At 53.9% G+C, this 20,183-nt stretch overlaps 1 protein-coding gene across 1 annotated transcript in view; it reads right to left on the bottom strand.

Moving 5' to 3' along the window:
- Positions 1-19,981, bottom strand: part of CHUK (component of inhibitor of nuclear factor kappa B kinase complex) — a 56,328-nt gene extending 36,347 nt beyond the window's left edge. The window contains exons 1-10 of the mRNA XM_054398730.1: positions 19,916-19,981; positions 19,725-19,819; positions 17,661-17,775; positions 12,022-12,091; positions 10,042-10,130; positions 9,302-9,391; positions 8,590-8,714; positions 6,032-6,139; positions 4,926-5,061; positions 1,563-1,757 (exon numbers count right to left, since the gene is read on the bottom strand). Coding sequence (XP_054254705.1) covers positions 1,563-1,757; positions 4,926-5,061; positions 6,032-6,139; positions 8,590-8,714; positions 9,302-9,391; positions 10,042-10,130; positions 12,022-12,091; positions 17,661-17,775; positions 19,725-19,819; positions 19,916-19,972 — 1,080 coding nt within the window. The 5' untranslated portion in view covers positions 19,973-19,981. The remainder of the gene's footprint in view (positions 1-1,562; positions 1,758-4,925; positions 5,062-6,031; positions 6,140-8,589; positions 8,715-9,301; positions 9,392-10,041; positions 10,131-12,021; positions 12,092-17,660; positions 17,776-19,724; positions 19,820-19,915) is intronic.
- Between the last annotated feature and the right edge of the window lie 202 nt (positions 19,982-20,183).

Below are 20,183 nucleotides of genomic sequence, written 5' to 3'. Positions count from 1 at the left end.
GACCAAGGACAAGGTCCTGCAGCTGGGGCAGGGCAATCCCAGGCACTGAGAGAGGCTGGGCAGGGACTGGCTGGAGAGCAGCCCTGAAGGAAAGGCCTTGGGGGTGCTGGGGGAGGAGAAGCTCAGCAGGAGCCAGCAGTGAGCACTTGCAGCCCAGAGAGCCAAGCAGAGCCTGGGCTGCAGCAGGAGAAGTGTGGCCAGCAGGGCCAGGGAGGGGATTCTCCCCCTCTGCTCCACTCTGCTGAGAGCCCACCTGGAGCTCTGGGTCCAGGTCTGGAGCCTCTGTTCCAAGAGGGATCTGGACATGCTGGAAGGTGTCCAGAGAAGGGCCACCAGGATGAGCAGAGGGCTGGAGCACCTCTCCTGTGAGGACAGACTGAAAGAGTTGGGGCTGTTCAGTCTGGAGAAGAGAAGGCTCCGAGGTGACCTTCTTGTGGCCTTCCAGGATCTGAAGGGGGCTCCAAGAAAGCTGGGGAGGGACTTTTTAGGCTATCAGGCAGTGACAGGACTGGGGGGAATGGAACAAAGCTGGAAGTGGGGAGATTCAGACTGGATGTGAGGAAGAAGTTCTTCCCCATGAGAGTGGTGAGAGCCTGGAATGGGTTGTCCAGGGAGGTGGTTGAGGCTCCATCCCTGGAGGTGTTTGCAGCCAGGCTGGATGAGGCTCTGGCCAGCCTGATGCAGTGTGAGGTGTCCCTGCCCATGGCAGGGGGGTTGGGACTGGATGACCCTTGTGCTCCCTTCCAACCCTGACTCATTCTGTGATTGTATGATTGTGGGCAGACACTCTTCTTAGCAAGAGAAGTGATTTGGATAGATCCCTGGGAACAGTCAGAGCATAACTGTCAGAATCCAGTGTTATCCAATGAAGAAAACAATGCTGGGCTGTAAGAGTAGCTCCCCTTAAAAACTGCCTACAGGGAAAGAAGACTGCAGCAATTTCTCTTCCCCAAGACTTGGAAGTCTCTGAGACTGTGAAAGATTGTAACAGTGTGAGAGCTGAAATCCCCTCCCCACACTGACAATGACCAGGCCAGCTCAGCCTGGCAGCAAATGAGAGCTGTATTGACAACCAAATCTACAGTCTAGGATGCAATGCAATGGATCTGTACAAACAGACACCAGTCACAACATTCACAAATAGGTACAATCAACAGAAAAGCACAACCAAGCCCCCTCTGCTTCCCCCAAGGGGCCTCCCCCCCAGCCAGAAGCAATCCCCCCCTGGCAGAAGGCAGAGAGTCAAGAAGCAGAGAGGCTGTTAGGCTTAGCTTGCCAAGGTCAGTGTGTTATCTTCAGCCAGAAAAGAAGCAGCAGCAGACAGAAGCCCAGCAAGCAAGCTGAGAACTCCCCAACTCCCCAACCTTGTTTTGAGATTCTTAAACCTTCCTCTCTCTCCAATGGAAGTGATTTGAATAACCATGACTTTGCTTTCTTCCACCCTATAGTGATTTAGTTACATTCCTGCACTTTCCCTGCTTGAACTTTGTGAAGAAAAATTAAAAAACAAGCCTTAAACCCCCTCAGAAGGACAGCCAGGAGAGGAGCAGCAGGGCTCTTACCACGCCGTCGATAACGCACTGGGAAGCAGGCTTCCGAGGGTCCAGGCAGATCCCTGTTTCCAACAGCAGCTCCTGGTTTCCTGTGCTTATTCCAGTTTCTAACTCAATCCGAATCTGGAGGGAATGAAGGCTCTCCTCAGGGTGCAAGAGGAAGGAAACAATCTTGGCAGAGGTCATGTTTAGGATGTGCACTATCTGCAGGAAGAGAAGAAGGCGACTGCCAGTCACTGACCACCCGAGGGCAGGAAGGGCTGGCAGGGAGGGTGTGGCAATTAACATCTCAGTACAGTGACTGAACATCTGACTAGATGGAATTCTTCCAAGGCTTAGAACACAGGGAAAAGAGGTTTTGGTGGTGGTGTTTCCTCTTCCTTTTGTTAGTCTTAAGCACAGTGTGTGTCCACACCTGGGAGTGCAGCCAGCTGGGCGCAGCTGTGCTTGCACCCAGGTGCCAGGACACTGTGGAGCAGCCTCATGGGTGACTGCTCTTGTGAAATGGCCATTGTCACTCTGTCTCTTCCAACATCATGAAAAACAAGCTGGGCAAGGTCTGTGCTCCATGTGGAGCCTTCACCGTTCCATCCTGGAACAGGCTGTGGTGAGGTGGGGGCAGCCTCTTCTCCCTGGTGTCAGGGGGTGGAATGAGAGGAAATGGCCTCAAGCTGCACCAGTGGGGGTCTAGGTTGGATATTGGGAGGAGTTTCTTTCCTGCAGGAGTGGTCAGGCACTGGAACAGGCTGCCTGGGGAGGTGGTGGGGTCACCATCCCTGGAGGTGTTCCGGAAATGTGTCCCCAGCACCTGGGAACATGGTTTAGTGGTTGTGCTGGTGTTAGGTTGATGCTTGGCCTCAGTGACCTTAGAGACCTTTTCCAACCCTAACAATTCTATGTTAAGACTGAGAGCACCACAGGAGTCTTCATTACACAGCTAACCAGGTTCAGGAGTAAAGCCACACATAACGAAACTCAGAGGCTGCCAGTGCTGCTCCCAAGCAAGGCAGTCCTCTTTCCCTTGAGCTCTCCACACCCCACTGCTTGTCTTCTTGCCCCTCTCCACACCCCACTGCTTGTCTTCTTGCCCCTCTCCACACCCCACTGCTTGTCTTCTTGCCCCTCTCCACACCCCACTGCTTCTCTTCTTGCCCCTCTCCACACCCCACTGCTTCTCTTCTTGCCCCTCTCCACAGCCCTCTCTCCAGTTCGACTGCAGCTGGGCAGAGGACTGTAGAACCCAAACAAACCACACCAGACTGCCAAGCCCCCCACTCTGGGAACAGTATCCTGTCTTTTGGGCTTCTGTTCCCTTGGAATCATTACAGGTCAGACCAAAACATCCTCTGGCTTCTAGAGATGCTTGCCTGAGGCAGTATTTCTCCATCAAAGCTCTGATAATCACTTGAGAGGGGAAGAGTCAGGTGAATGCAATCTCTGCTCTACTACAGGTACATGAACCTGCAAGTCACAGTTTCACAGAAGCTGAGGGGCTGGAAGGGACCTCCAGAAATCACCCAGTCCAACCCCTGCCAGAGCAGGAGCACCCAGGGCAGGGCACACAGAACACAGCCAGGTGGGTCTTGACTATCTCCAGAGAGAGAGACTCCACAACCCCCCTGGGCAGCCTGCTCCAGGGCTCTGGCACCCTCACAGGGAAAAACTTTTCCCTCCTGTTCCCATGGAGCTTCCTATGGCTCAGCTTCCACCACTGCCCCTTGGGCTGTCCTTGGGCATCCCCCAGCAGAGCCTGGCTCCAGCCTCTGGGCACTCCCCCTGCACATCTTGATCCCCAGCAAGGAGGTCACCTCTCAGGCTCCTCCTCTCCAAGCTCCAGAGCCCTCAGCTCCCTCAGGCTCTCCTCCTGAGGAAGATCTTCCACTGCCTGCAGCAGCTCTGGGGCTCTGGGATGGACTCTCTCAAGCACTTCCCTGAGGTCCTTCCTGAGCTGAGGGGCCCAGAACTGGACACAAGATTCCAGCTGTGGCCTCAGCAGGCAGAGCAGAGGGGCAGCAGAACCTCTCTGCCCTCCTCCCCACAGCCCTTCTGATGCAGCCCAGGCTGCCCTTGGCCTTCTTGGCCACCAGAGCACATTGCTGGCTCCTGGGCAACCTCCCATCCCCCAGCACCCCCAGGGCCCTTTCCCCTTCCCTGCTCTCCAGCAGCTCACTCCCCAACCTCTCCTGCTCCCTGGCCTTGTTCTTTGCCAGCTGCCAGACTCTGCCCTTGCCCTTGGTGGCTTTCATTCCATTGCTCCCTGCCCAGCTCTCAGCCTGCCCAGCTCTGCCTGAATGGCAGCACAGCCTGAGGGCTCTGCCCACTGCTCCCAGCTTGGTGCCATCAGCAAACCTGCTGGCAGTGCCCTCTGTGCCCTCAGCCAGGTCATTGCTGAAGAGATTGAACAGCTCTGGTGCCAGGGCTGACCCCTGAGGGACTCCACTGCACACAGGTCTCCAACTAGACTCTGTCCCACTGCCCACAGCTCTCTGCCTCCTGTCCTTCAGGCAGTTCCCATCCACCTCCCTGCCCACACTGCCCCAGTGCAGCTGGGAGGATGCTGTGGGTGTCAGCTGCTTCCCTGAGCTCAAGCTAAACCACATCCACTGCTCTGCCATCATCCCTCCACCTGCTTATGTCCTCATCAAAGGCTGTCAGGTTGGTCAAATGTGACTTCCCTGTGGTAAAACCATGTACTGGAGTCCAGGAAAGGAGCTATTGGCAAATACCAAACTATTCTGTGACCTTGGCAAGTGCTTTAGGAGATGACAGACAGTCATAAAGGGTCATTCTACTTCTCCAAGTGTAAAGCTAGAGATATAGATTGCTGGTGGTATTTTGCCTTCAGATATGCACTGGGCAGGTTGTTCAGCCTGCAGAAGAGGAGGCTCAGGGCAGACCTCATTGCTCTCTACAACTACCTGCAGGGAGGTTGTAGCCAGGTGGGGGTTGGGCTCTGCTCCCAGGCACCAGGGACAGAAGGAGAGGACACAGCCTCAAGCTGCTTCAGGAGAGGTTTGGGCTGGATGTGAGGAAGAAGTTCTTCCCAGAGATACTGGCCCTTGGGATGTGCTGCCTGGGGAGGTGATGGAGTCACCGTTCCTGGAAGTGTTTAAAAAGAGCCTGAGTGAGGCACTTGGTATTAGTTAGTTGATTAGATGGTGCTGGGGCATAGATTAGACTTGATGATCTCCAAGGTCTTTTCCAACCTGGTTCATTCTGTGATCTACACTCACTTCCTGAACAACAAAAAATAGTGCTCCTGACCTAGCAGCTGGGTGATGCCAGGATTGTAGCTTTCCTCCACTGACCACACTTTCTGTCCCATGAGATGCTTGCAACAGGCCTTGACACCCAGAACCAACCCTGACTCACCTTCAAATTCAGGATGTGATCCATAAGGAGGAAACACTTTGGACGACCAGTCTCAGGATCTAAACCTCCACCCCTCTGCTGTGGATCCCAATTCAGCATCAGCTGCAACCAATTCTCCATTGGCTCTACAATTAAACTGAAAGAGGAGCACTGTCAGAAAGAGAAGGGGCAGTCATCATCTGCAACACCCGGGCCATGGAGGAAGCTAGGGTCTCACCACAGCTCTGTGGTTAGAGACCAGATGAAACCAGCATGTGGAGAGCAGTGATTTCAGTGCAGCTGCCCACCCTGAGAGCAGGCAAAGGCTGGAAGGGGAGGAAAGCACCGAGTAAGCATCCCCCACCAGCAAGTCTTCACTGGTCCCAGCAGGAGCAGAGAACAATTTTCTGTGAAGAACTTTCTCCTCAACTCCAGCCTAAACCTTCCCCTGGAGCAGCTTGAGGCTGTGTCCTCTCCTTCTGTCCCTGGGTGCCTGGGAGCAGAGCCCAACCCCCACCTGGCTACAACCTCCCTGCAGGTAGTTGTAGAGAGCAATGAGGTCTGCCCTGAGCCTCCTCTTCTGCAGGCTGAACACCCCCAGCTCCCTCAGCCTCTCCTCACAGGGCTGTGCCCCAGCCCCCTCCCCAGCCTTGTGCCCAGACCCCTCCCCAGCCTTGTGCCCCAGACCCCTCCCCAGCCTTGTTGCCCTTCTCTGGACACCTTCCAGCATCTCAACATCTTTCTCAACCTGAGCAGCCCAGAACTGGACACAGCACTCCAGGGGTGGCCTGAGCAGTGCTGAGCACAGGGCAGGATGAGTTCCCTGCTCCTGCTGGCCACACTCTTCCTGATGCAGGCCAGGATGCCATTGGCCTTCTTGGCCACCTGGGCACACTGCTGGCTCCTGGTCAGCTGCTGCCCACCAGCACCCCCAGGTCCCTCTCTGCCTGGCTGCTCTCAGCCACTCTATTCAATATATTCAAGGTGAAGCTGAAGGGCAACCTGATCTAGTGGGGTACATCCTGCTGACTGCAGAGGAGTTTGGACTGGATGAGCTGTGGAGCTCAGAGCATTCTGTGAGAAGTGAGGAAGCAGCTGGCCTGCAGCTGCCTCCAGGACACACTCACCCACAGAGGCTGTGAGGCTGTGGCAGGTGGGTGCTGAAGCGAACCTCCCCGTTCATCTCCTCAGAGGCAAAGATGTGCTTTGCATCCTTCTTCTTGATTTTCTCATGCCTGGAAAAGAAGATCCTTTGTGGCTATACCAACAGCACTCCTTCTGCACAGGGACAACTGAACACAGCAGCAGCAAAAAGCACCACAGAAGGCCAAACTCTTCAGCTTCAAGGCAAAGACATTTCCCAACAACCCACCCAGCACACCTGGGAAGAGGAAGAGAGGAGCCCTGGGAATCAACTCTGGAACCATTTTTACACCTGCCTGCCAAGGAGGTCTGGGCAGTGCCAAACCAAAGGGTTAACAAAGCAACAAAATTCCCTGACCACAGAGAAAGCCTGCACCCCACCAGCAGCCTGCACCCCACCAGCAAGGCAGAGAGAAGCTGCCAGAGTCTCCTGGCCAAATCCTTGCCCTTCCTTTAATCTGTGTGAAGCCTCTAACAGCAAGTGTTAGAAACACAGCCTGCTACTGGAGCCAGCCCCAGAGAAAGCATCAGCAGCAACACTGCCTCCACTGCCTCACCATGGCTCACTTAGCACTGCTCTGAAGCTTACCTGGAGCTCAGCTCTCCTGGAGCAGAAGCAGGATTTCCACAAGCAAGTGGACACCCAGCAGTGAGGTGCAGCACACTTCTTGCTGATGGAGCTGCCAGACTGCTCCCTGTCCAGTCAGCCCCAACTGGAGCTGCCAGACTGCTCCCTGTCCAGTCAGCCCCAACTGGAGCTGCCAGACTGCTCCCTGTCCAGTCAGCCCCAACTGGAGCTGCCAGACTGCTCCCTGTCCAGTCAGCCCCAACTGGAGCTGCCAGACTGCTCCCTGTCCAGTCAGCCCCAACTGGAGCTGCCAGACTGCTCCCTGTCCAGTCAGCCCCAACTGGAGCTGCCAGACTGCTCCCTGTCCAGTCTGCTCCCTGTCCACACAGCCCCAGCTGGAACTGCAGCTCCATGGGTGTGGCTCACACTGTTCTCTTCCTCTCTTTCATGAATAAGGTCACAAATGGATAGATAACAAATCAGGTCCCCTAGATTTTTGAGTCAGGGGCTCTCATGCACTTGTAAACTGCTCAGCTCCCTTGGGGCAGCTTCCCTTAACAGCCAGACCCTGAGCAACTCCCAAGAACAGCCTGAGCCACATCCTTCCCTGCCTGCCCCCCAACTCCATCCTGCTGATAATTTCATCCATGCTACTACTTCCATTAGGGAACTAAGTTTCCCATACTGGAAAAACCACAGCAAATCCAGAACTATTCAAATAATAAACCCCCAAGAGTATAGCAGATAGAAGAGCAAAACATTGGTTACAATTTTAAACTATTTTTTTTTAACCCAAACAGGTTAGAATTTTTAAACCTTAATTTTAAACCAATTTCTTTTAAGCTAACACTTGCACAAACCCTCAAATTCACCTTCTCTTCCATTATTTCACTGCTGACAAAAAAAAACCCACAAACAAGCTTTGTTTTGGTTTAGATTTTTTTCCTGTTGCAGAATCTTTTACAACCCAAGCTTAAATTATTCCTGGCATCAAATTGTGAGAAGAAGAAACACAACCCAGCACAGTCCTGCCCTTTTTTGTAGCCCACAAACCACAAACCTCCAACCTAAACACCTCTATGATTCCCTATGCAGGTTGAAGTCTGTCTGTCATCACTTCTCTGTATTTACTTACCAACACATAACTGTTTGCTACACACACAAAAATAAAGCTCTGTCACACAGAAAAGCTGGGTGTCACTGCCAAAAAAACTTCATCTCACACACTAGGTGCTGGAAGGGGTCCAGAGAAGGGCCAGGAGGAGGAGCAGAGGGCTGGAGCTGCTCTGCTCTGCAGACAGCCTGAGAGAGTTGGGGTTGTGCAGGCTGGAGAGGAGAAGGCTCCCAGGAGACCTTCTGGTGGCCTTGCAGCATCTGCAGGGGGCTCCAAGAAAGCTGGGGAGGGACTTTGGAGGGTGTGAGGGAGGGAGAGGAGTGGGGGGGCTGGAGCAAAAGTAGAAGTGGGGAGCTGGAGATTGGCTGTGAGGAAGAAGTTGTTGGCCAGGAGGGTGGTGAGAGCCTGGCAGAGGTTGCCCAGGGAGGTGGTGGAAGCCTCATCCCTGGAGGTGTTTGCAGCCAGGCTGGAGGTGGCTGTGAGCAACCTGCTGGAGTGTGAGGTGTCCCTGCCCATGGCAGGGGGTTGGGACTGGCTGAGCCTTGGGGTCCCTTCCAGCCCTGACAGCTCTGTGAGTCTGTTCTAAAGGACTGCATCACTCTCCTCCCTGTTACACTTTCCTGACACCAATACAGAGGTTGGTTTCTATTTTTTTTTTAATTCAAATTCTACCTGGGGAAGAATCCTTCTGACCAGAGGCTACCACACACCATGAATGAATAGCCAAAGTGTCACTCCTGAATTACCAGTGACTCCTGCACAGCCCCAGTACTCCAAGAACAAAAAGTATCACTCTGCCTCATGCTGTCACCTCACAACACAGCAGCTGCCACTCTTCTTGCCTGCAGGAAATTTCTTACCAGGTAAAGGGCTGCAGATTGTGTAGGAAAGGTCTAAATCCTGCAATGCACTCAAACACCATCGTCCCAAAGCTCCAATAATCAACAGTCACAGAGTAGGATTTGTTCTCAAAGAGCTCTGGAGCCTAAAAAGGATCAGCAAAAGACACTTTCAAAGTGGTTATTTCAGGTGATCTGTTGCCTTGCATTTCTGCAGAGACACAGCTGCCTCTAGGCATAGCCCCCAGTTCCAGCCTGGCATGGGGACCCCGCTAGAGCCCCCCTCAGGCCTGGAGCACCCAACCCACAGGCAGATGGGAGCAAACTGGGCTTGTCTGGTCTAGCTGTGGAGAGGCTGAGAGCAGCCCCCAGCCATGGCACAGGAGGGGATGGAGGGCATGGATAGGGCCAAAGTAACCTTACAAGCAACAGGTGACATAGTGCAGGGCCAGGTACCCAGATCACCACCTGGGAGGTCCATGGACATGAGGAAACACTTCTTGCCCTGGAGAGAGGACACCTTTGGGACAGGCCCCCAGGAAGGTGCAGAATCTCCATTTCTCAAGGTTTCAGCACTTGGCCCAGCCAAGTGCTAGTGCTGGTGAGAGTTCTGCTGCGAGCAGGAGGCTGGACAAAGAGCCTGTTCCTTCTGACACACACTGCTGTGAGACTCTGAAGTGTGGCAACACCAAATCCCTTGTACGAGAGGAAAGTAAAAAACCAGAACTCTTACCAAATACTGTAATGTTCCAACAAATGAAGTGCATAAACTGCCTTGATCAAGATCCTTTGCATAGCCCAGGTCTATGATCTTGTGAACGATCTGTGGATAGTTTGAACAGAAGAGCAAATCCAGAGGGAAAACAAACAAAGCAACCAACCAACCCACCCCCCAGGCAAGCCAAAAGAATATGCACACAACACATCCTCAGCATGCACTGGAGAAGCTGAAAGGCAGCATGGAAACTCTAGAGAAGGTCTCTGGTGAAGCTCTGACCACCACATGAAGGGCTCACCACATGAGCTGACCCTGTCCACCTGTCTCAGAGGCTTGACAGCAGCTTGCCCAGCTACAGCTTGGCCCAACAGAGTAGCCAGCTTTGAATCTGGGAATGCAAAGCTATTTCCCTGAGCAGCCTGTGAGGCTGACTCTCTCAACTAGCCTGATGTTATCATGCAGCTCTCCAAACCACCACCAGGACATTGCTACAACCTCACATCGTTCACACTCTGCTGCAGGCAGATTTCTTGAATGGAAGCAAAAAAAGCAGCTTGTTTTTAATGTCAAGGATTCAAGCAGCAGCAAAAAGCAGGATCTGTGGCTTCAAAAAGATGTAAGCTTCTAGTAAATCCCCAGCTAAGGTTTTGGGCCCAGTTTGATGCCACAAAACTGCTTTCTCTCAGGTAAGACAAAGGGTGCTGAAAACTTGGTTCAGCAGTAGGAACACCACTGACAGAGGCCCCCTGTCTTACCTTCCCACCTTCATCCTGAAGAACAATGTTTTCAGGTTTTAAATCTCTGTGTATGATCCTGTTTTCATGCAGATACTGGATACCAGACCCTGAAAGAGAAGAGTTTGATTGAATGGAAAAGAAACAACTTCAGAGTGGCAGGAGAGTCACCTAAATCACCATGAAAGGGAAGTATCCTTTGCATAGGAAATGGAAGATTGGTGGCATTCAAATTCCTTTTGTCCTGTTTGGGTTTGAAACAGTCTGGGAATAACTTTTCTGAGCTGTTTGGGGAATGTTTTAAGAGTAGGTTTAGGTTGGAGGATAGGAGGAAGTTCTTTACCATGAGGGTAGTGGAACAGGTTGCCAGGGAGGTGGTTGAGGCTCCATGGCTGGAGATCTTCAAGGGGAGGCTGGAGAGGGCTGTGGGCAACCTGATCTAGTGGAGGATGTCCCTGCTGAGTGCAAGGGGTTGGGCTGGATGAGCTTTGGAGCTCCCTTCCAAGCCAGACCACTCTGACTCTAGGATATATGTGAGCACATTATGCAAGATGTTGATGAAATTAATTTGACATCAAACTACTGCCAAACAGTGGCTAGAAGAGCTTCTAGCAAACTTCCACCACTGCTGAAGCACCACAACACCAACTACCCAAACAGGGAAGGGACCCCCCAACTGCTATGAAGCAGAAGTGCAGCTGGAGCTAAAAATGTTAGCCTCTGGCTAACACTGCAAGAAGCAGCTGGCCAAGGTGGTACCACCAATGCTGAACTTAAGAGGCTCAAGGCTTCCCCTCTGCTGGGAAGGGAAAGGAGAGCTCACAGCAGCCTCACTCCTGTCACTTTAAGCCAATCTATGTGGGGGCTGTGGCCACAAAGAACACAGGTTCCCAAACTACCCCTTCCCAGATGCAACTTCCATGGTGGCACAGCCCTTTATAGCACCACATCCTGAGTTTTATTATCCTGGGATTAAGAGAGCAGGAAACTACTAAGAAAAAAAAGAAAATAAAGGAATCAGGTTCTAGCCAGGCTGGTTTCCAGAACCTGCTCCTCACCCAGGCATGGGAGTGGCTGCAAGAGAGGAAGGAATGGGAGCACACCCCTAGGGAACAGGCAAAGAGCTGGACTGTGCCTTCTCACAACTGCCCCCACTTCAACTGCCTTGAGGGGCCTGTGGAGCCCCTAACAAGACAGAAACGAGGCAAATCCTGCCTGTGGAAAGGAAAAAGTCACTACTAGTCCACACAGGGAACAACACTGACTGCTAAATAAAAGATCATCCAGCAAGGACAGAGAGAAAGGCCCCGAGGAGGAGCAGAGGGCTGGAGCTGCTCTGCTCTGCAGACAGCCTGAGAGAGTTGGGGTTGTGCAGGCTGGAGAGGAGAAGGCTCCCAGGAGACCTTCTGGTGGCCTTGCAGCATCTGCAGGGGGCTCCAAGAAAGCTGGGGAGGGACTTTGGAGGGTGTGAGGGAGGGATAGGAGTGGGGGGGATGGAGCAAAAGTAGAAGTGGGGAGACTGAGATTGGATGTGAGGAAGAAGTTGTTGGCCAGGAGGGTGGTGAGAGCCTGGCAGAGGTTGCCCAGGGAGGTGGTGGAAGCCTCATCCCTGGAGGTGTTTGCAGCCAGGCTGGAGGTGGCTGTGAGCAACCTGATCAAGGGGAAAGTGTCCCTCCAGAGCCATGGACGGAAATGGGGCTTGAATGGAAAACCATGACCACAAGCAAAGTGTTAGGGTCACAATTAACCTCCAGCTGACCACTAACACAGATTTCCAGCCCCATTCCACAGACACATCTTGGCTGTGGGATCAGCAAGGATAACAAGTGCTTCCTCTGGAATAGACACCTGCTTTCTTTTAACACACTGTTCTCCTTAGTGCCCTCTTTCAGGGTCAGATGGAAAGGAAAAAAAAAAAAGGGGGGCAAAATGCCATGAAATAGAATAAAAAGCAGCCAGCAAAAAACCCCCAAACCACAAGGAAGGTGTTGGACTGCTTACCAATGTCACTAAGCAGATAAAGTATTTGGCTTTCCTTCAGTCCACAGCAGTTTTCTGGTTTGTTTAGCAACTACAACAAAGAAAAAGATGTTTAGACCCAGGCTGCAATGCTAAACAGGCCAAGAACAACACTCCCCATCCTCTGCTGAAAGACAGGAACAGCAGAGGTCAAAACAGCTCTAGCTGGATGAGGTAGTTGGTTTTGTGAGTTAGAAGCACGTGAGGAAAATAACTCCAACAAAAACAGAGCTTCACTGCACAGTGATGGGGTTGAAAAGAAGATAAGGACTGCTAGAAAGTTAGCACCAAAGCAAGAGAGCCATCAACAAGCAAGAGATGCAAGCAGGCCCAAATGGTTGCAGGCAATGGGGATCCTGAGGCTCCACAGTGCTCTTGTTCTCCACCTGCAGAAGTTTGGCTCGATGGGATTTGGGAATACCCTATATGCTTTGAGGCAGAACTGCTGCTTGGAATAACAAAAGAACGTGAGTGACAAAGAGCAAGGAGGAAAGGATGTGCATCTAAGCCCCTGGCACTCAAACGTGGGTCACCCACAAACAGCTGAGAAGGGGGACCCACAGGTTTCAGTTGAGACCACAGAAGAGATCACTGCAGTCATTTACAGCTCCCCAAACAGCCCAGCTGGCCCAAAGCAAAGGATGCTTCAGACTCTACCAGAGCCTGTTTTCCTCAGCCTGCTGTACCCCAAGTGATACCCAGGGCCAGAGAAAAGCCACCCAGCTCTCAGCCTCCACTGCAAGAGGCTGCCAAGCACTATGCAGCTACCCCCGCAGTCTCCTGTAGCCAGTCCCCACTCCCACTGGCAAGCTGTGCCCTGGGACTTGTCTCCTTCCTGACTGCCCTCCCCACAGCAAGAAGCTGCTCAACGCTTGAGCATGCTGGCTTCTAGCTGACCCACCTAGTTAATCCTGAGTACAAGAGGATTATTGGCCTGTGGATCACTGGAGTGTCCACCACAGGGAACTGAACTCGCAATCCTGCCTCCACTATAAAGTGATTCTTCATCTCTTTTCTCCTTTGCCTGAACTGTTTTCCTCTAGCAAAAGGGCTGGTGGGTGCACCACAGGAAACCCCCTCCTAATTACTGTCTTAACCATCTCTGATTTCCTGCATACACCTGGGGTCAGTCAGCACAGCATCTCATTCTTCACTGCACTGAAGGCTTTACACATGATTGAAGGCTGGAGGAGAGAATCAGAGAACTGTCAGGGCTGGAAGGGAGCTCAAGGCTCAGCCAGTCCCAACCCCCTGCCATGGGCAGGGACACCTCACACTCCAGCAGGTTGCTCACAGCCACCTCCAGCCTGGCTGCAAACACCTCCAGGGATGAGGCTTCCACCACCTCCCTGGGCAACCTCTGCCAGGCTCTCACCACCCTCCTGGCCAACAACTTCTTCCTCACAGCCAATCTCCAGCTCCCCACTTCTACTTTTGCTCCAGCCCCCCCACTCCTCTCCCTCCCTCACACCCTCCAAAGTCCCTCCCCAGCTTTCTTGGAGCCCCCTGCAGATGCTGCAAGGCCACCAGAAGGTCTCCTGGGAGCCTTCTCCTCTCCAGCCTGCACAACCCCAACTCTCTCAGGCTGTCTGCAGAGCAGAGCAGCTCCAGCCCTCTGCTCCTCCTCCTGGCCCTTCTCTGGACCCCTTCCAGCCCCTCCACAGCCTTCCTGGCCTAGGGGCTCCAGACCTGGACCCAGAGCTCCAGGTGGGCTCTCAGCAGAGTGGAGCAGAGGGGGAGAATCCCCTCCCTGGCCCTGCTGGCCACACTTCTCCTGCTGCAGCCCAGGCTCTGCTTGGCTCTCTGGGCTGCAAGTGCTCACTGCTGGCTCCTGCTGAGCTTCTCCTCCCCCAGCACCCCCAAGGCCTTTCCTTCAGGGCTGCTCTCCAGCCAGTCCCTGCCCAGCCTCTCTCAGTGCCTGGGATTGCCCTGCCCCAGCTGCAGGACCTTGTCCTTGGTCTTGTTGAACCTCCTGAGGTTGGCTTGGGCTCAGCTCTGCAGCCTGACCAGGTCCCTCTGGAGGGCTCCAAGGAGACCTTCTTGTGGCCTTCCAGTATTTGAAGCCTGAACCCTTCCAACCCTAACAATTCTATGATTCCCAAATCCCCAAAACAAAGGAATGAAAGAGTGAGCTTCCACCTCACTTAGGTGAGGCCATTCCTCAGCAACAGGGACTTGCTGCTTCACCCAGATACAAATGGTTGCTCCCCAAATCCAGATGCAATGGAAAAGAAGCACAAACTCCCCTGGGCCACGCAGCCACTGCCTGGGGAACTACTGACAGGTTCCTTCCCTCTTGGGTGTTGCTGCTTTACAGAAGGGGAGCTCCACTTGCAGCAGGAAAAAAAGCCTCTGAAGCCCTGGAGGCCTCAGTCCAGTACCAAAACAAACCCTCCTTGGGCTGAGAGCAATTCAACACTGGCTGCACATAAATCAGAACCAGATCCAACTCCAAAGAGCTGGAGAGACACAGCAAAGCTCTGTGTGTGTCAGCAGCCAGGCTGTGGCAAGTGGAATAAATGCTACAGCAGTTCCATTAAAGGGTAACAGAGTTATCTGCCCTTGGATTGCTGGCCTCTGGTTTCAACACACACAAAACTCACTTCCCACACGTGGGTTTGTTGTTTTGGGGTTTTTTTTACCCCCCCTAACTTGTTGTGGGTTACAACTGCACCACCCAACAATGATTGGAAGTGTAAGGAGTAAATTTACCACACTTAGTCCAAATCTTGGAAGTAAAATGAAACTATACTTACAAAAGCAGAGTAAACATGAAAGTATAAAAGGCAATAAACATATAGACAAATATAGAAAAATATATTCAACAACACCACAATACCCCCTGGAACAATAGTTCAGCTCTCTCCCTCGGGCACAAGGCCCAGAGGGCTGTATTACAGCCAGTCTCAGGTATCTCTCCTGCTGTACCTTTGCAAACCCAAACAGAAGACAGTCAGGCAGCATGCAAGGTGACAGGCAGAACAGAGAGGCAAGAAGCCAAGTAGAGGCAGCCCAGAGAGAAAAACAAGCTTGTGCTGCAAAACAGAAGAGTCCACAGGCTCACAGGATGTGAGGGGTTGGAAGGGAGCTCTGGAGAGCTTCCAGTCCAAGCCCCTGCCAGAGCAGGAGCAGAGAATCCAGCACAGGGCACACAGGAACACATCCAGACAGGGCTGCAAAGGCTCCACACAAGGAGACTCCACAACCTCTCTGGGCAGCCTGCTCCAGGGCTCTGGCACCCTCCCACTCAAGAAGTTCCTCCTCCTGGTGAGCTGCAACCTCCTGGGCTGCAGTTTCCATCCCTTGCCCCTTGGCCTATGCCAGGGCACAAGTGAGCAGAGGCTGTCCCTGTGCCTTCCTTCCTGCCCCCCAGCCCTCAGCTCTTGACAGACATTGAGCAGATCCCTCTCAGCCTTCTGCTCTGCAGACTGAACAGCCCCAGGGCTCTCAGCCTCTCCTCCCCAGGCACTGCTCCAGGCCCTTCAGCAGCCTTGCAGCCCTCCCTTGGCCTCTCTGCAGCAGATCCCTGTCCCTCCTGACCTGGGGAGCCCACAACTGGATGCAATATTCCAGCTGTGGCCTCAGCAGGGCAGAGGAGAGCAGAGGGGGAGGAGAACCTCCCTGGCTCTGCTGGCCACACTCTGCTGCATGCAGCCCAGGACCCCCTTGGCCTTCTTGGCCCCCAGGGCACATTGCTGTGCCAGGCAGAACTTGCTGCCCCCCAGCACTGCCAGCTCCTTCTGCCTGGGGCTGCTCTCCAGCAGATCCCCTCCCAACCTGTCCTGCTGCAGTTTATTCTTCCTGCCCAGCTGCAGGACTCTGCTCTCATCCTTGCTGACCCTCAGGAGGTTCCTCTCTGCCCAGCTCTCAGCCTGCCCAAGTCTCTGAATGGCCTCACAGCCTTCAGGTGTCTCAGCCAAGCCTCCCAGTTTGGTACCATCAGCAAACCTGCAGAGCAGACCCCATCTGTCTGTCTGTCTGTCTGTCTGTCCCTTCGTCAGTGTCATTGCTGAAGATGTTGAACAGGACCAGACCCAGCACTGATCCCTGGGGCACTCCACTGGTCCCAGCTCTCCAGGTGGCCTTGGCACCACTGACCACCACTCTCTGCACTCTGTTGTGTAACAGTTCCCAATCCCTCTCACTCTCTGCTCTTCTGTCTTCTCCCAATCCAATAGCTGTTTCCATGATTTGGGTGGGAATGCTGTAAGTATTCAATGCCTTGTTTAATGCACACATTGAATGTTTTCTTTTACATTTTCTACATACTCAGGCAGTTTTTATCTTCAAATTAATAAAGTAAGAAACAGTTATTTGTAGGCCATGGGTACTGTGCCCAGTGAGGCTTCAGGGCTGTGACACACAGTTTTGTGTTATTTGAATTGAAAAAATAAAACTCTATGATGTGATATTTGGTAACAGAGAGTAAATCTGATGAGGAATGACTGAAGGAGCTGGGGCTGTTTAGTTTGGAAAAGAGAAGGCTGAGGGGAGACCTCAGCACTGTCTGCAACTACCTGAAAGGACACTGGGGAGAGGTTGGTGCTGGTCTCATCCTGCTGATATGTTCCAGTCCCCTCAGGACATCTGCACCAGGACTGGCAAACCCAGCTATCATCTTGGCCAAGTGCCAGGTGCTGCACTTGGGGTCACAACACCACCAAGTAAGGCTACAGGCTTGGGGCAGTGTGGCTGGGAAGCTGCTGGCAGAAAGGGACCTGGGGGTGCTGAGCAACAGGAGCCAGCAGTGTGCCCAGGTGGCCAAGAAAGCCACTGGCATCCTGGCTGGCATCAGCAATGCTGTGGGCAGCAGGAGCAGGGAGGTGACTGTCCCCCTGTGCTGGGCACTGCTGAGGCCACAGCTCGAGTGCTGTGCCCAGCTTGGGGCTCCTCAGAGCCCACAGAGAGATGTGGAGGTGCTGGAGCCAGGGCAGAGGAGGGCAAGGAAGCTGGGAAGGGCCTGCAGAGGAAATGTGATGAGGAGAGACTGAAGGAGCTGGGGAGGGTTAGTGTGGAGAAGAGGAGGCTGAGGGCAGAGCTCCTGCTCTCTGCAGCTCCCTGAGAGGAGGTTGTGCAGAGGTTGCTGCTGGTCTCTTCTCCCAGGGACTGCCCAAGAGGGAATGGCCTCAGGCTGCAGCAGGGCAGGCTCAGACTGGACATTAGGCAAAGGTTTTTTCATGGAAAGAGTGGTCAGAGATTGGCACAGGCTGCCCGGGGAGGTGGTGGAGTCACCAACCCTGGATGTGTTTAGAGTTGGTTTGGATGTGGTGCTTGGGGCTCTGCCTGAGGGGCAGGACACAGAATAATGCAAGATGAGTTTATCTCACAGAATCATTCAGGGTGGAAAGCCCCTCAGGATCACCAACTCCAACCACTGAGCCTATTCTACAAGGGTCACCCTTAAACCAGAGCCCCTCAGGCTGTCCGTCCCCAGGACTTAATCCTCTAGAAAACTCTCTTTACAACTAAGCATATTAGTCTTCACCTGTAACACCACCTCACATTCACCTTCCTGCATCTAAGAAGAACTAACCCTGGGTTTGGCAGCCCAGCAGCCACAGCAACAGCAGGCCCAGCACCATTTCTTTTGCTCCATGTTGCAAAGGCAAAGCAGACCTTACCTTGCGGAGGTCCCCCCCTGAACAATACTCCATTGCCAGCAGGGGAACGTCGTTAACCAGGAAGTTCATCTCCTCAGGCACTTCACAGGCTCTTACTACATTGGGATGGTTCAACCTAAGCACATGGAAAGCTGGGTGAAAAATAACTCCTCTTTCAGAACAATGAGAGCCACCAGATGGGTCAACCATATGTCCCAGGTGCAATACATACGGCCCAAAGCTGTCCTTGCTGTGAACCACACTCTTCAGCTGGTACCTACCAGCACCCAAATGCATAAAATCCATACCTCGGCAGGACACAAATCAGTGGAGTTTCAAAGACATTTCAAACTCAAGGTACAAGACTTCAAGAATGCAAATCCAGGCTCAGATTCTAGATTCCTGCTCATTCCTGGCAAAGCTCTGTAGGTGGGGATGGCTTCCCCCTAGCCCAATGTTTTGTAACTGTAGCAGGGAGGTGGAACCAGGCAGATTAAATCCATGGAGGTGGGGAAGAATTCATGCCTCCAGCTCAATTCCAACAGCTGCTTCCTGGTTGTCTCTGACATATGTCACTCCTGGGAGTAAATAATGCATCCACAAGGAATGAAAGACAAATCACCTCAGGGGACACCTTCTAAACTCCTGGAGGCCACCACAAGGGCAGCAGTAGCTGTGCAGCCCACTGCTTGCATTGGGAGAACAAATATGGTGAAAAGACTAAGGAGGCTGGGGGTCACCAAGCCCTGACATACAAACTCTCCTGTGAAGACAGACTGAGAGAGTTGGGGTTGTGCAGGCTGGAGAGGAGAAGGCTCCCAGGAGACCTTCTGGTGGCCTTGCAGCATCTGCAGGGGGCTCCAAGAAAGCTGGGGAGGGACTTTAGAGGGTGTGAGGGAGGGATAGGAGTGGGGGGGGATGGAGCAAAAGTAGAAGTGGGGAGATGGAGATTGGATGTGAGGAAGAAGTTGTTCCCCAAGAGGGTGGTGAGAGCCTGGCAGAGGTTGCCCAGGGAGGTGGTGGAAGCCTCATCCCTGGAGGTGTTTGCAGCCAGGCTGGAGGTGGCTGTGAGCAACCTGCTGGAGTGTGAGGTGTCCCTGCCCATGGCAGGGGGGTTGGGACTGGATGATCCATGAGGTCCCTTCCAACCCTGACAATTGTATGACTCTAAACTCAGGTTGCCTACAAGAGGTTTCCTCCAGTAGTAGTGCACACAGTGAGCACGTGTGGGTAACAAGAACGTAGAGTAGGAGCTCAGTAAAGCTCTATTCAGCAGGAGCCCTGCAGGCCTAGGTAACAACTGAGAACAAAGCTGAGCAGCGTTCTGGCTCCCACCAGTAGCACCACACATTTCATGCTCCAGGGACTTTCCTGGGAGGGAAAAAGGATTCTTGGAATGAGGGAACAAGTGTGTGAGACCCTGACATGCAGGACTACCGCTTGTGTTCCTGGGGACAACCCTGGGTCAGCTCTGTAGAAAGAGATGGTGGGCAGCACACAAGAAAGCATTAGCAGACATTATTCTGTATGTGTGGAAGCCTTTCCCAGATTGCTGGTTGCTAGATGAAAGATGAACACACTGCACAGTGTAGCAACTCACAGGAGTTCTCATGTCACTACATTAAAAATCCAACTCACCCCATGGCGTGAGTTTGGACGAACTTAAGCTGGAACAGTCAAGGCAGCTTAAGGCGGCAGGTGGTTTGGATACCCCTAGGAGCCAAGCCAAAGCATGGAGCCCTGCATCTCAGCAGAAGTACTTCAACGTTTTGGGATGACACAATCCAGCACACAGCCACTAGAGGACAGGCAGACCCTCACCCTGGCTGGCTCAGGGCCTCACTGCCTGGCATCTCAGCCTCAGCCCGGGCCGGCCCGATCAGACCCTGGGGGCTGGCTGCCCCCACGGCTCAGCCCCTGAACCCGCCTGGTTCAGACCCCGGGGGTTGGCTCTCCCCACGGTTCTCACCCTCAGCCCGGCTGGATCAGACCCCGGGGACCGGCTGCCTCCACAGCCCTCGCCCTCAGCCCGGCTGGATCACGCCCCGGGCCCCGGCCCCGCCGTGCCTGCCTGTCCGCACTCACTTCTTCATGATGTCGATCTCGTGGCACCATCGGTCCTTGTTCTTGACGCTGAGCTCCAGCCGGCAGGACTTGATGGCGACCCGTGCGCCCGAGTCCTGCAGGACACAGCGCCGTCAGCCGCCCCGGCCCGTTCCAGCTCTCCCCGCCGCCGCCCGGCCCGGCCTGGCCCAGCCCTCCCGGCGCCGCCCCACCTGGTGCTGGTACAGGCAGACGTTCCCGAAGCCGCCGGTGCCCAGGCGGTCGCGCATCTCCCAAGGCCCGCAGCCTCCCGCCGGCTGCCCCCGCAGCGCCACCCCGACGGGGGCCCGCTCCGCGCCGCCAGGCCCGGCGGGGCCGCCCCGCTCCATCGCGCCGCAGCCACTCAGCACCGGCGGCCGCTCCGCCCCTTTATTGCCGCGTCACGGAGCGCGCGCGCGCCTGCCCGCCCGCCAGCGGCCGCGCCGCCTCCACCGCCGTCAG

The sequence above is a fragment of the Indicator indicator genome, unplaced genomic scaffold (assembly GCF_027791375.1).
Source record: "Indicator indicator isolate 239-I01 unplaced genomic scaffold, UM_Iind_1.1 iindUn_scaffold_96, whole genome shotgun sequence".
Lineage (NCBI taxonomy): Eukaryota > Metazoa > Chordata > Aves > Piciformes > Indicatoridae > Indicator > Indicator indicator.
The sequence above is the reverse complement of the archived record's forward strand: the minus strand, read 5'-3'. Positions and strand labels throughout refer to the sequence as shown.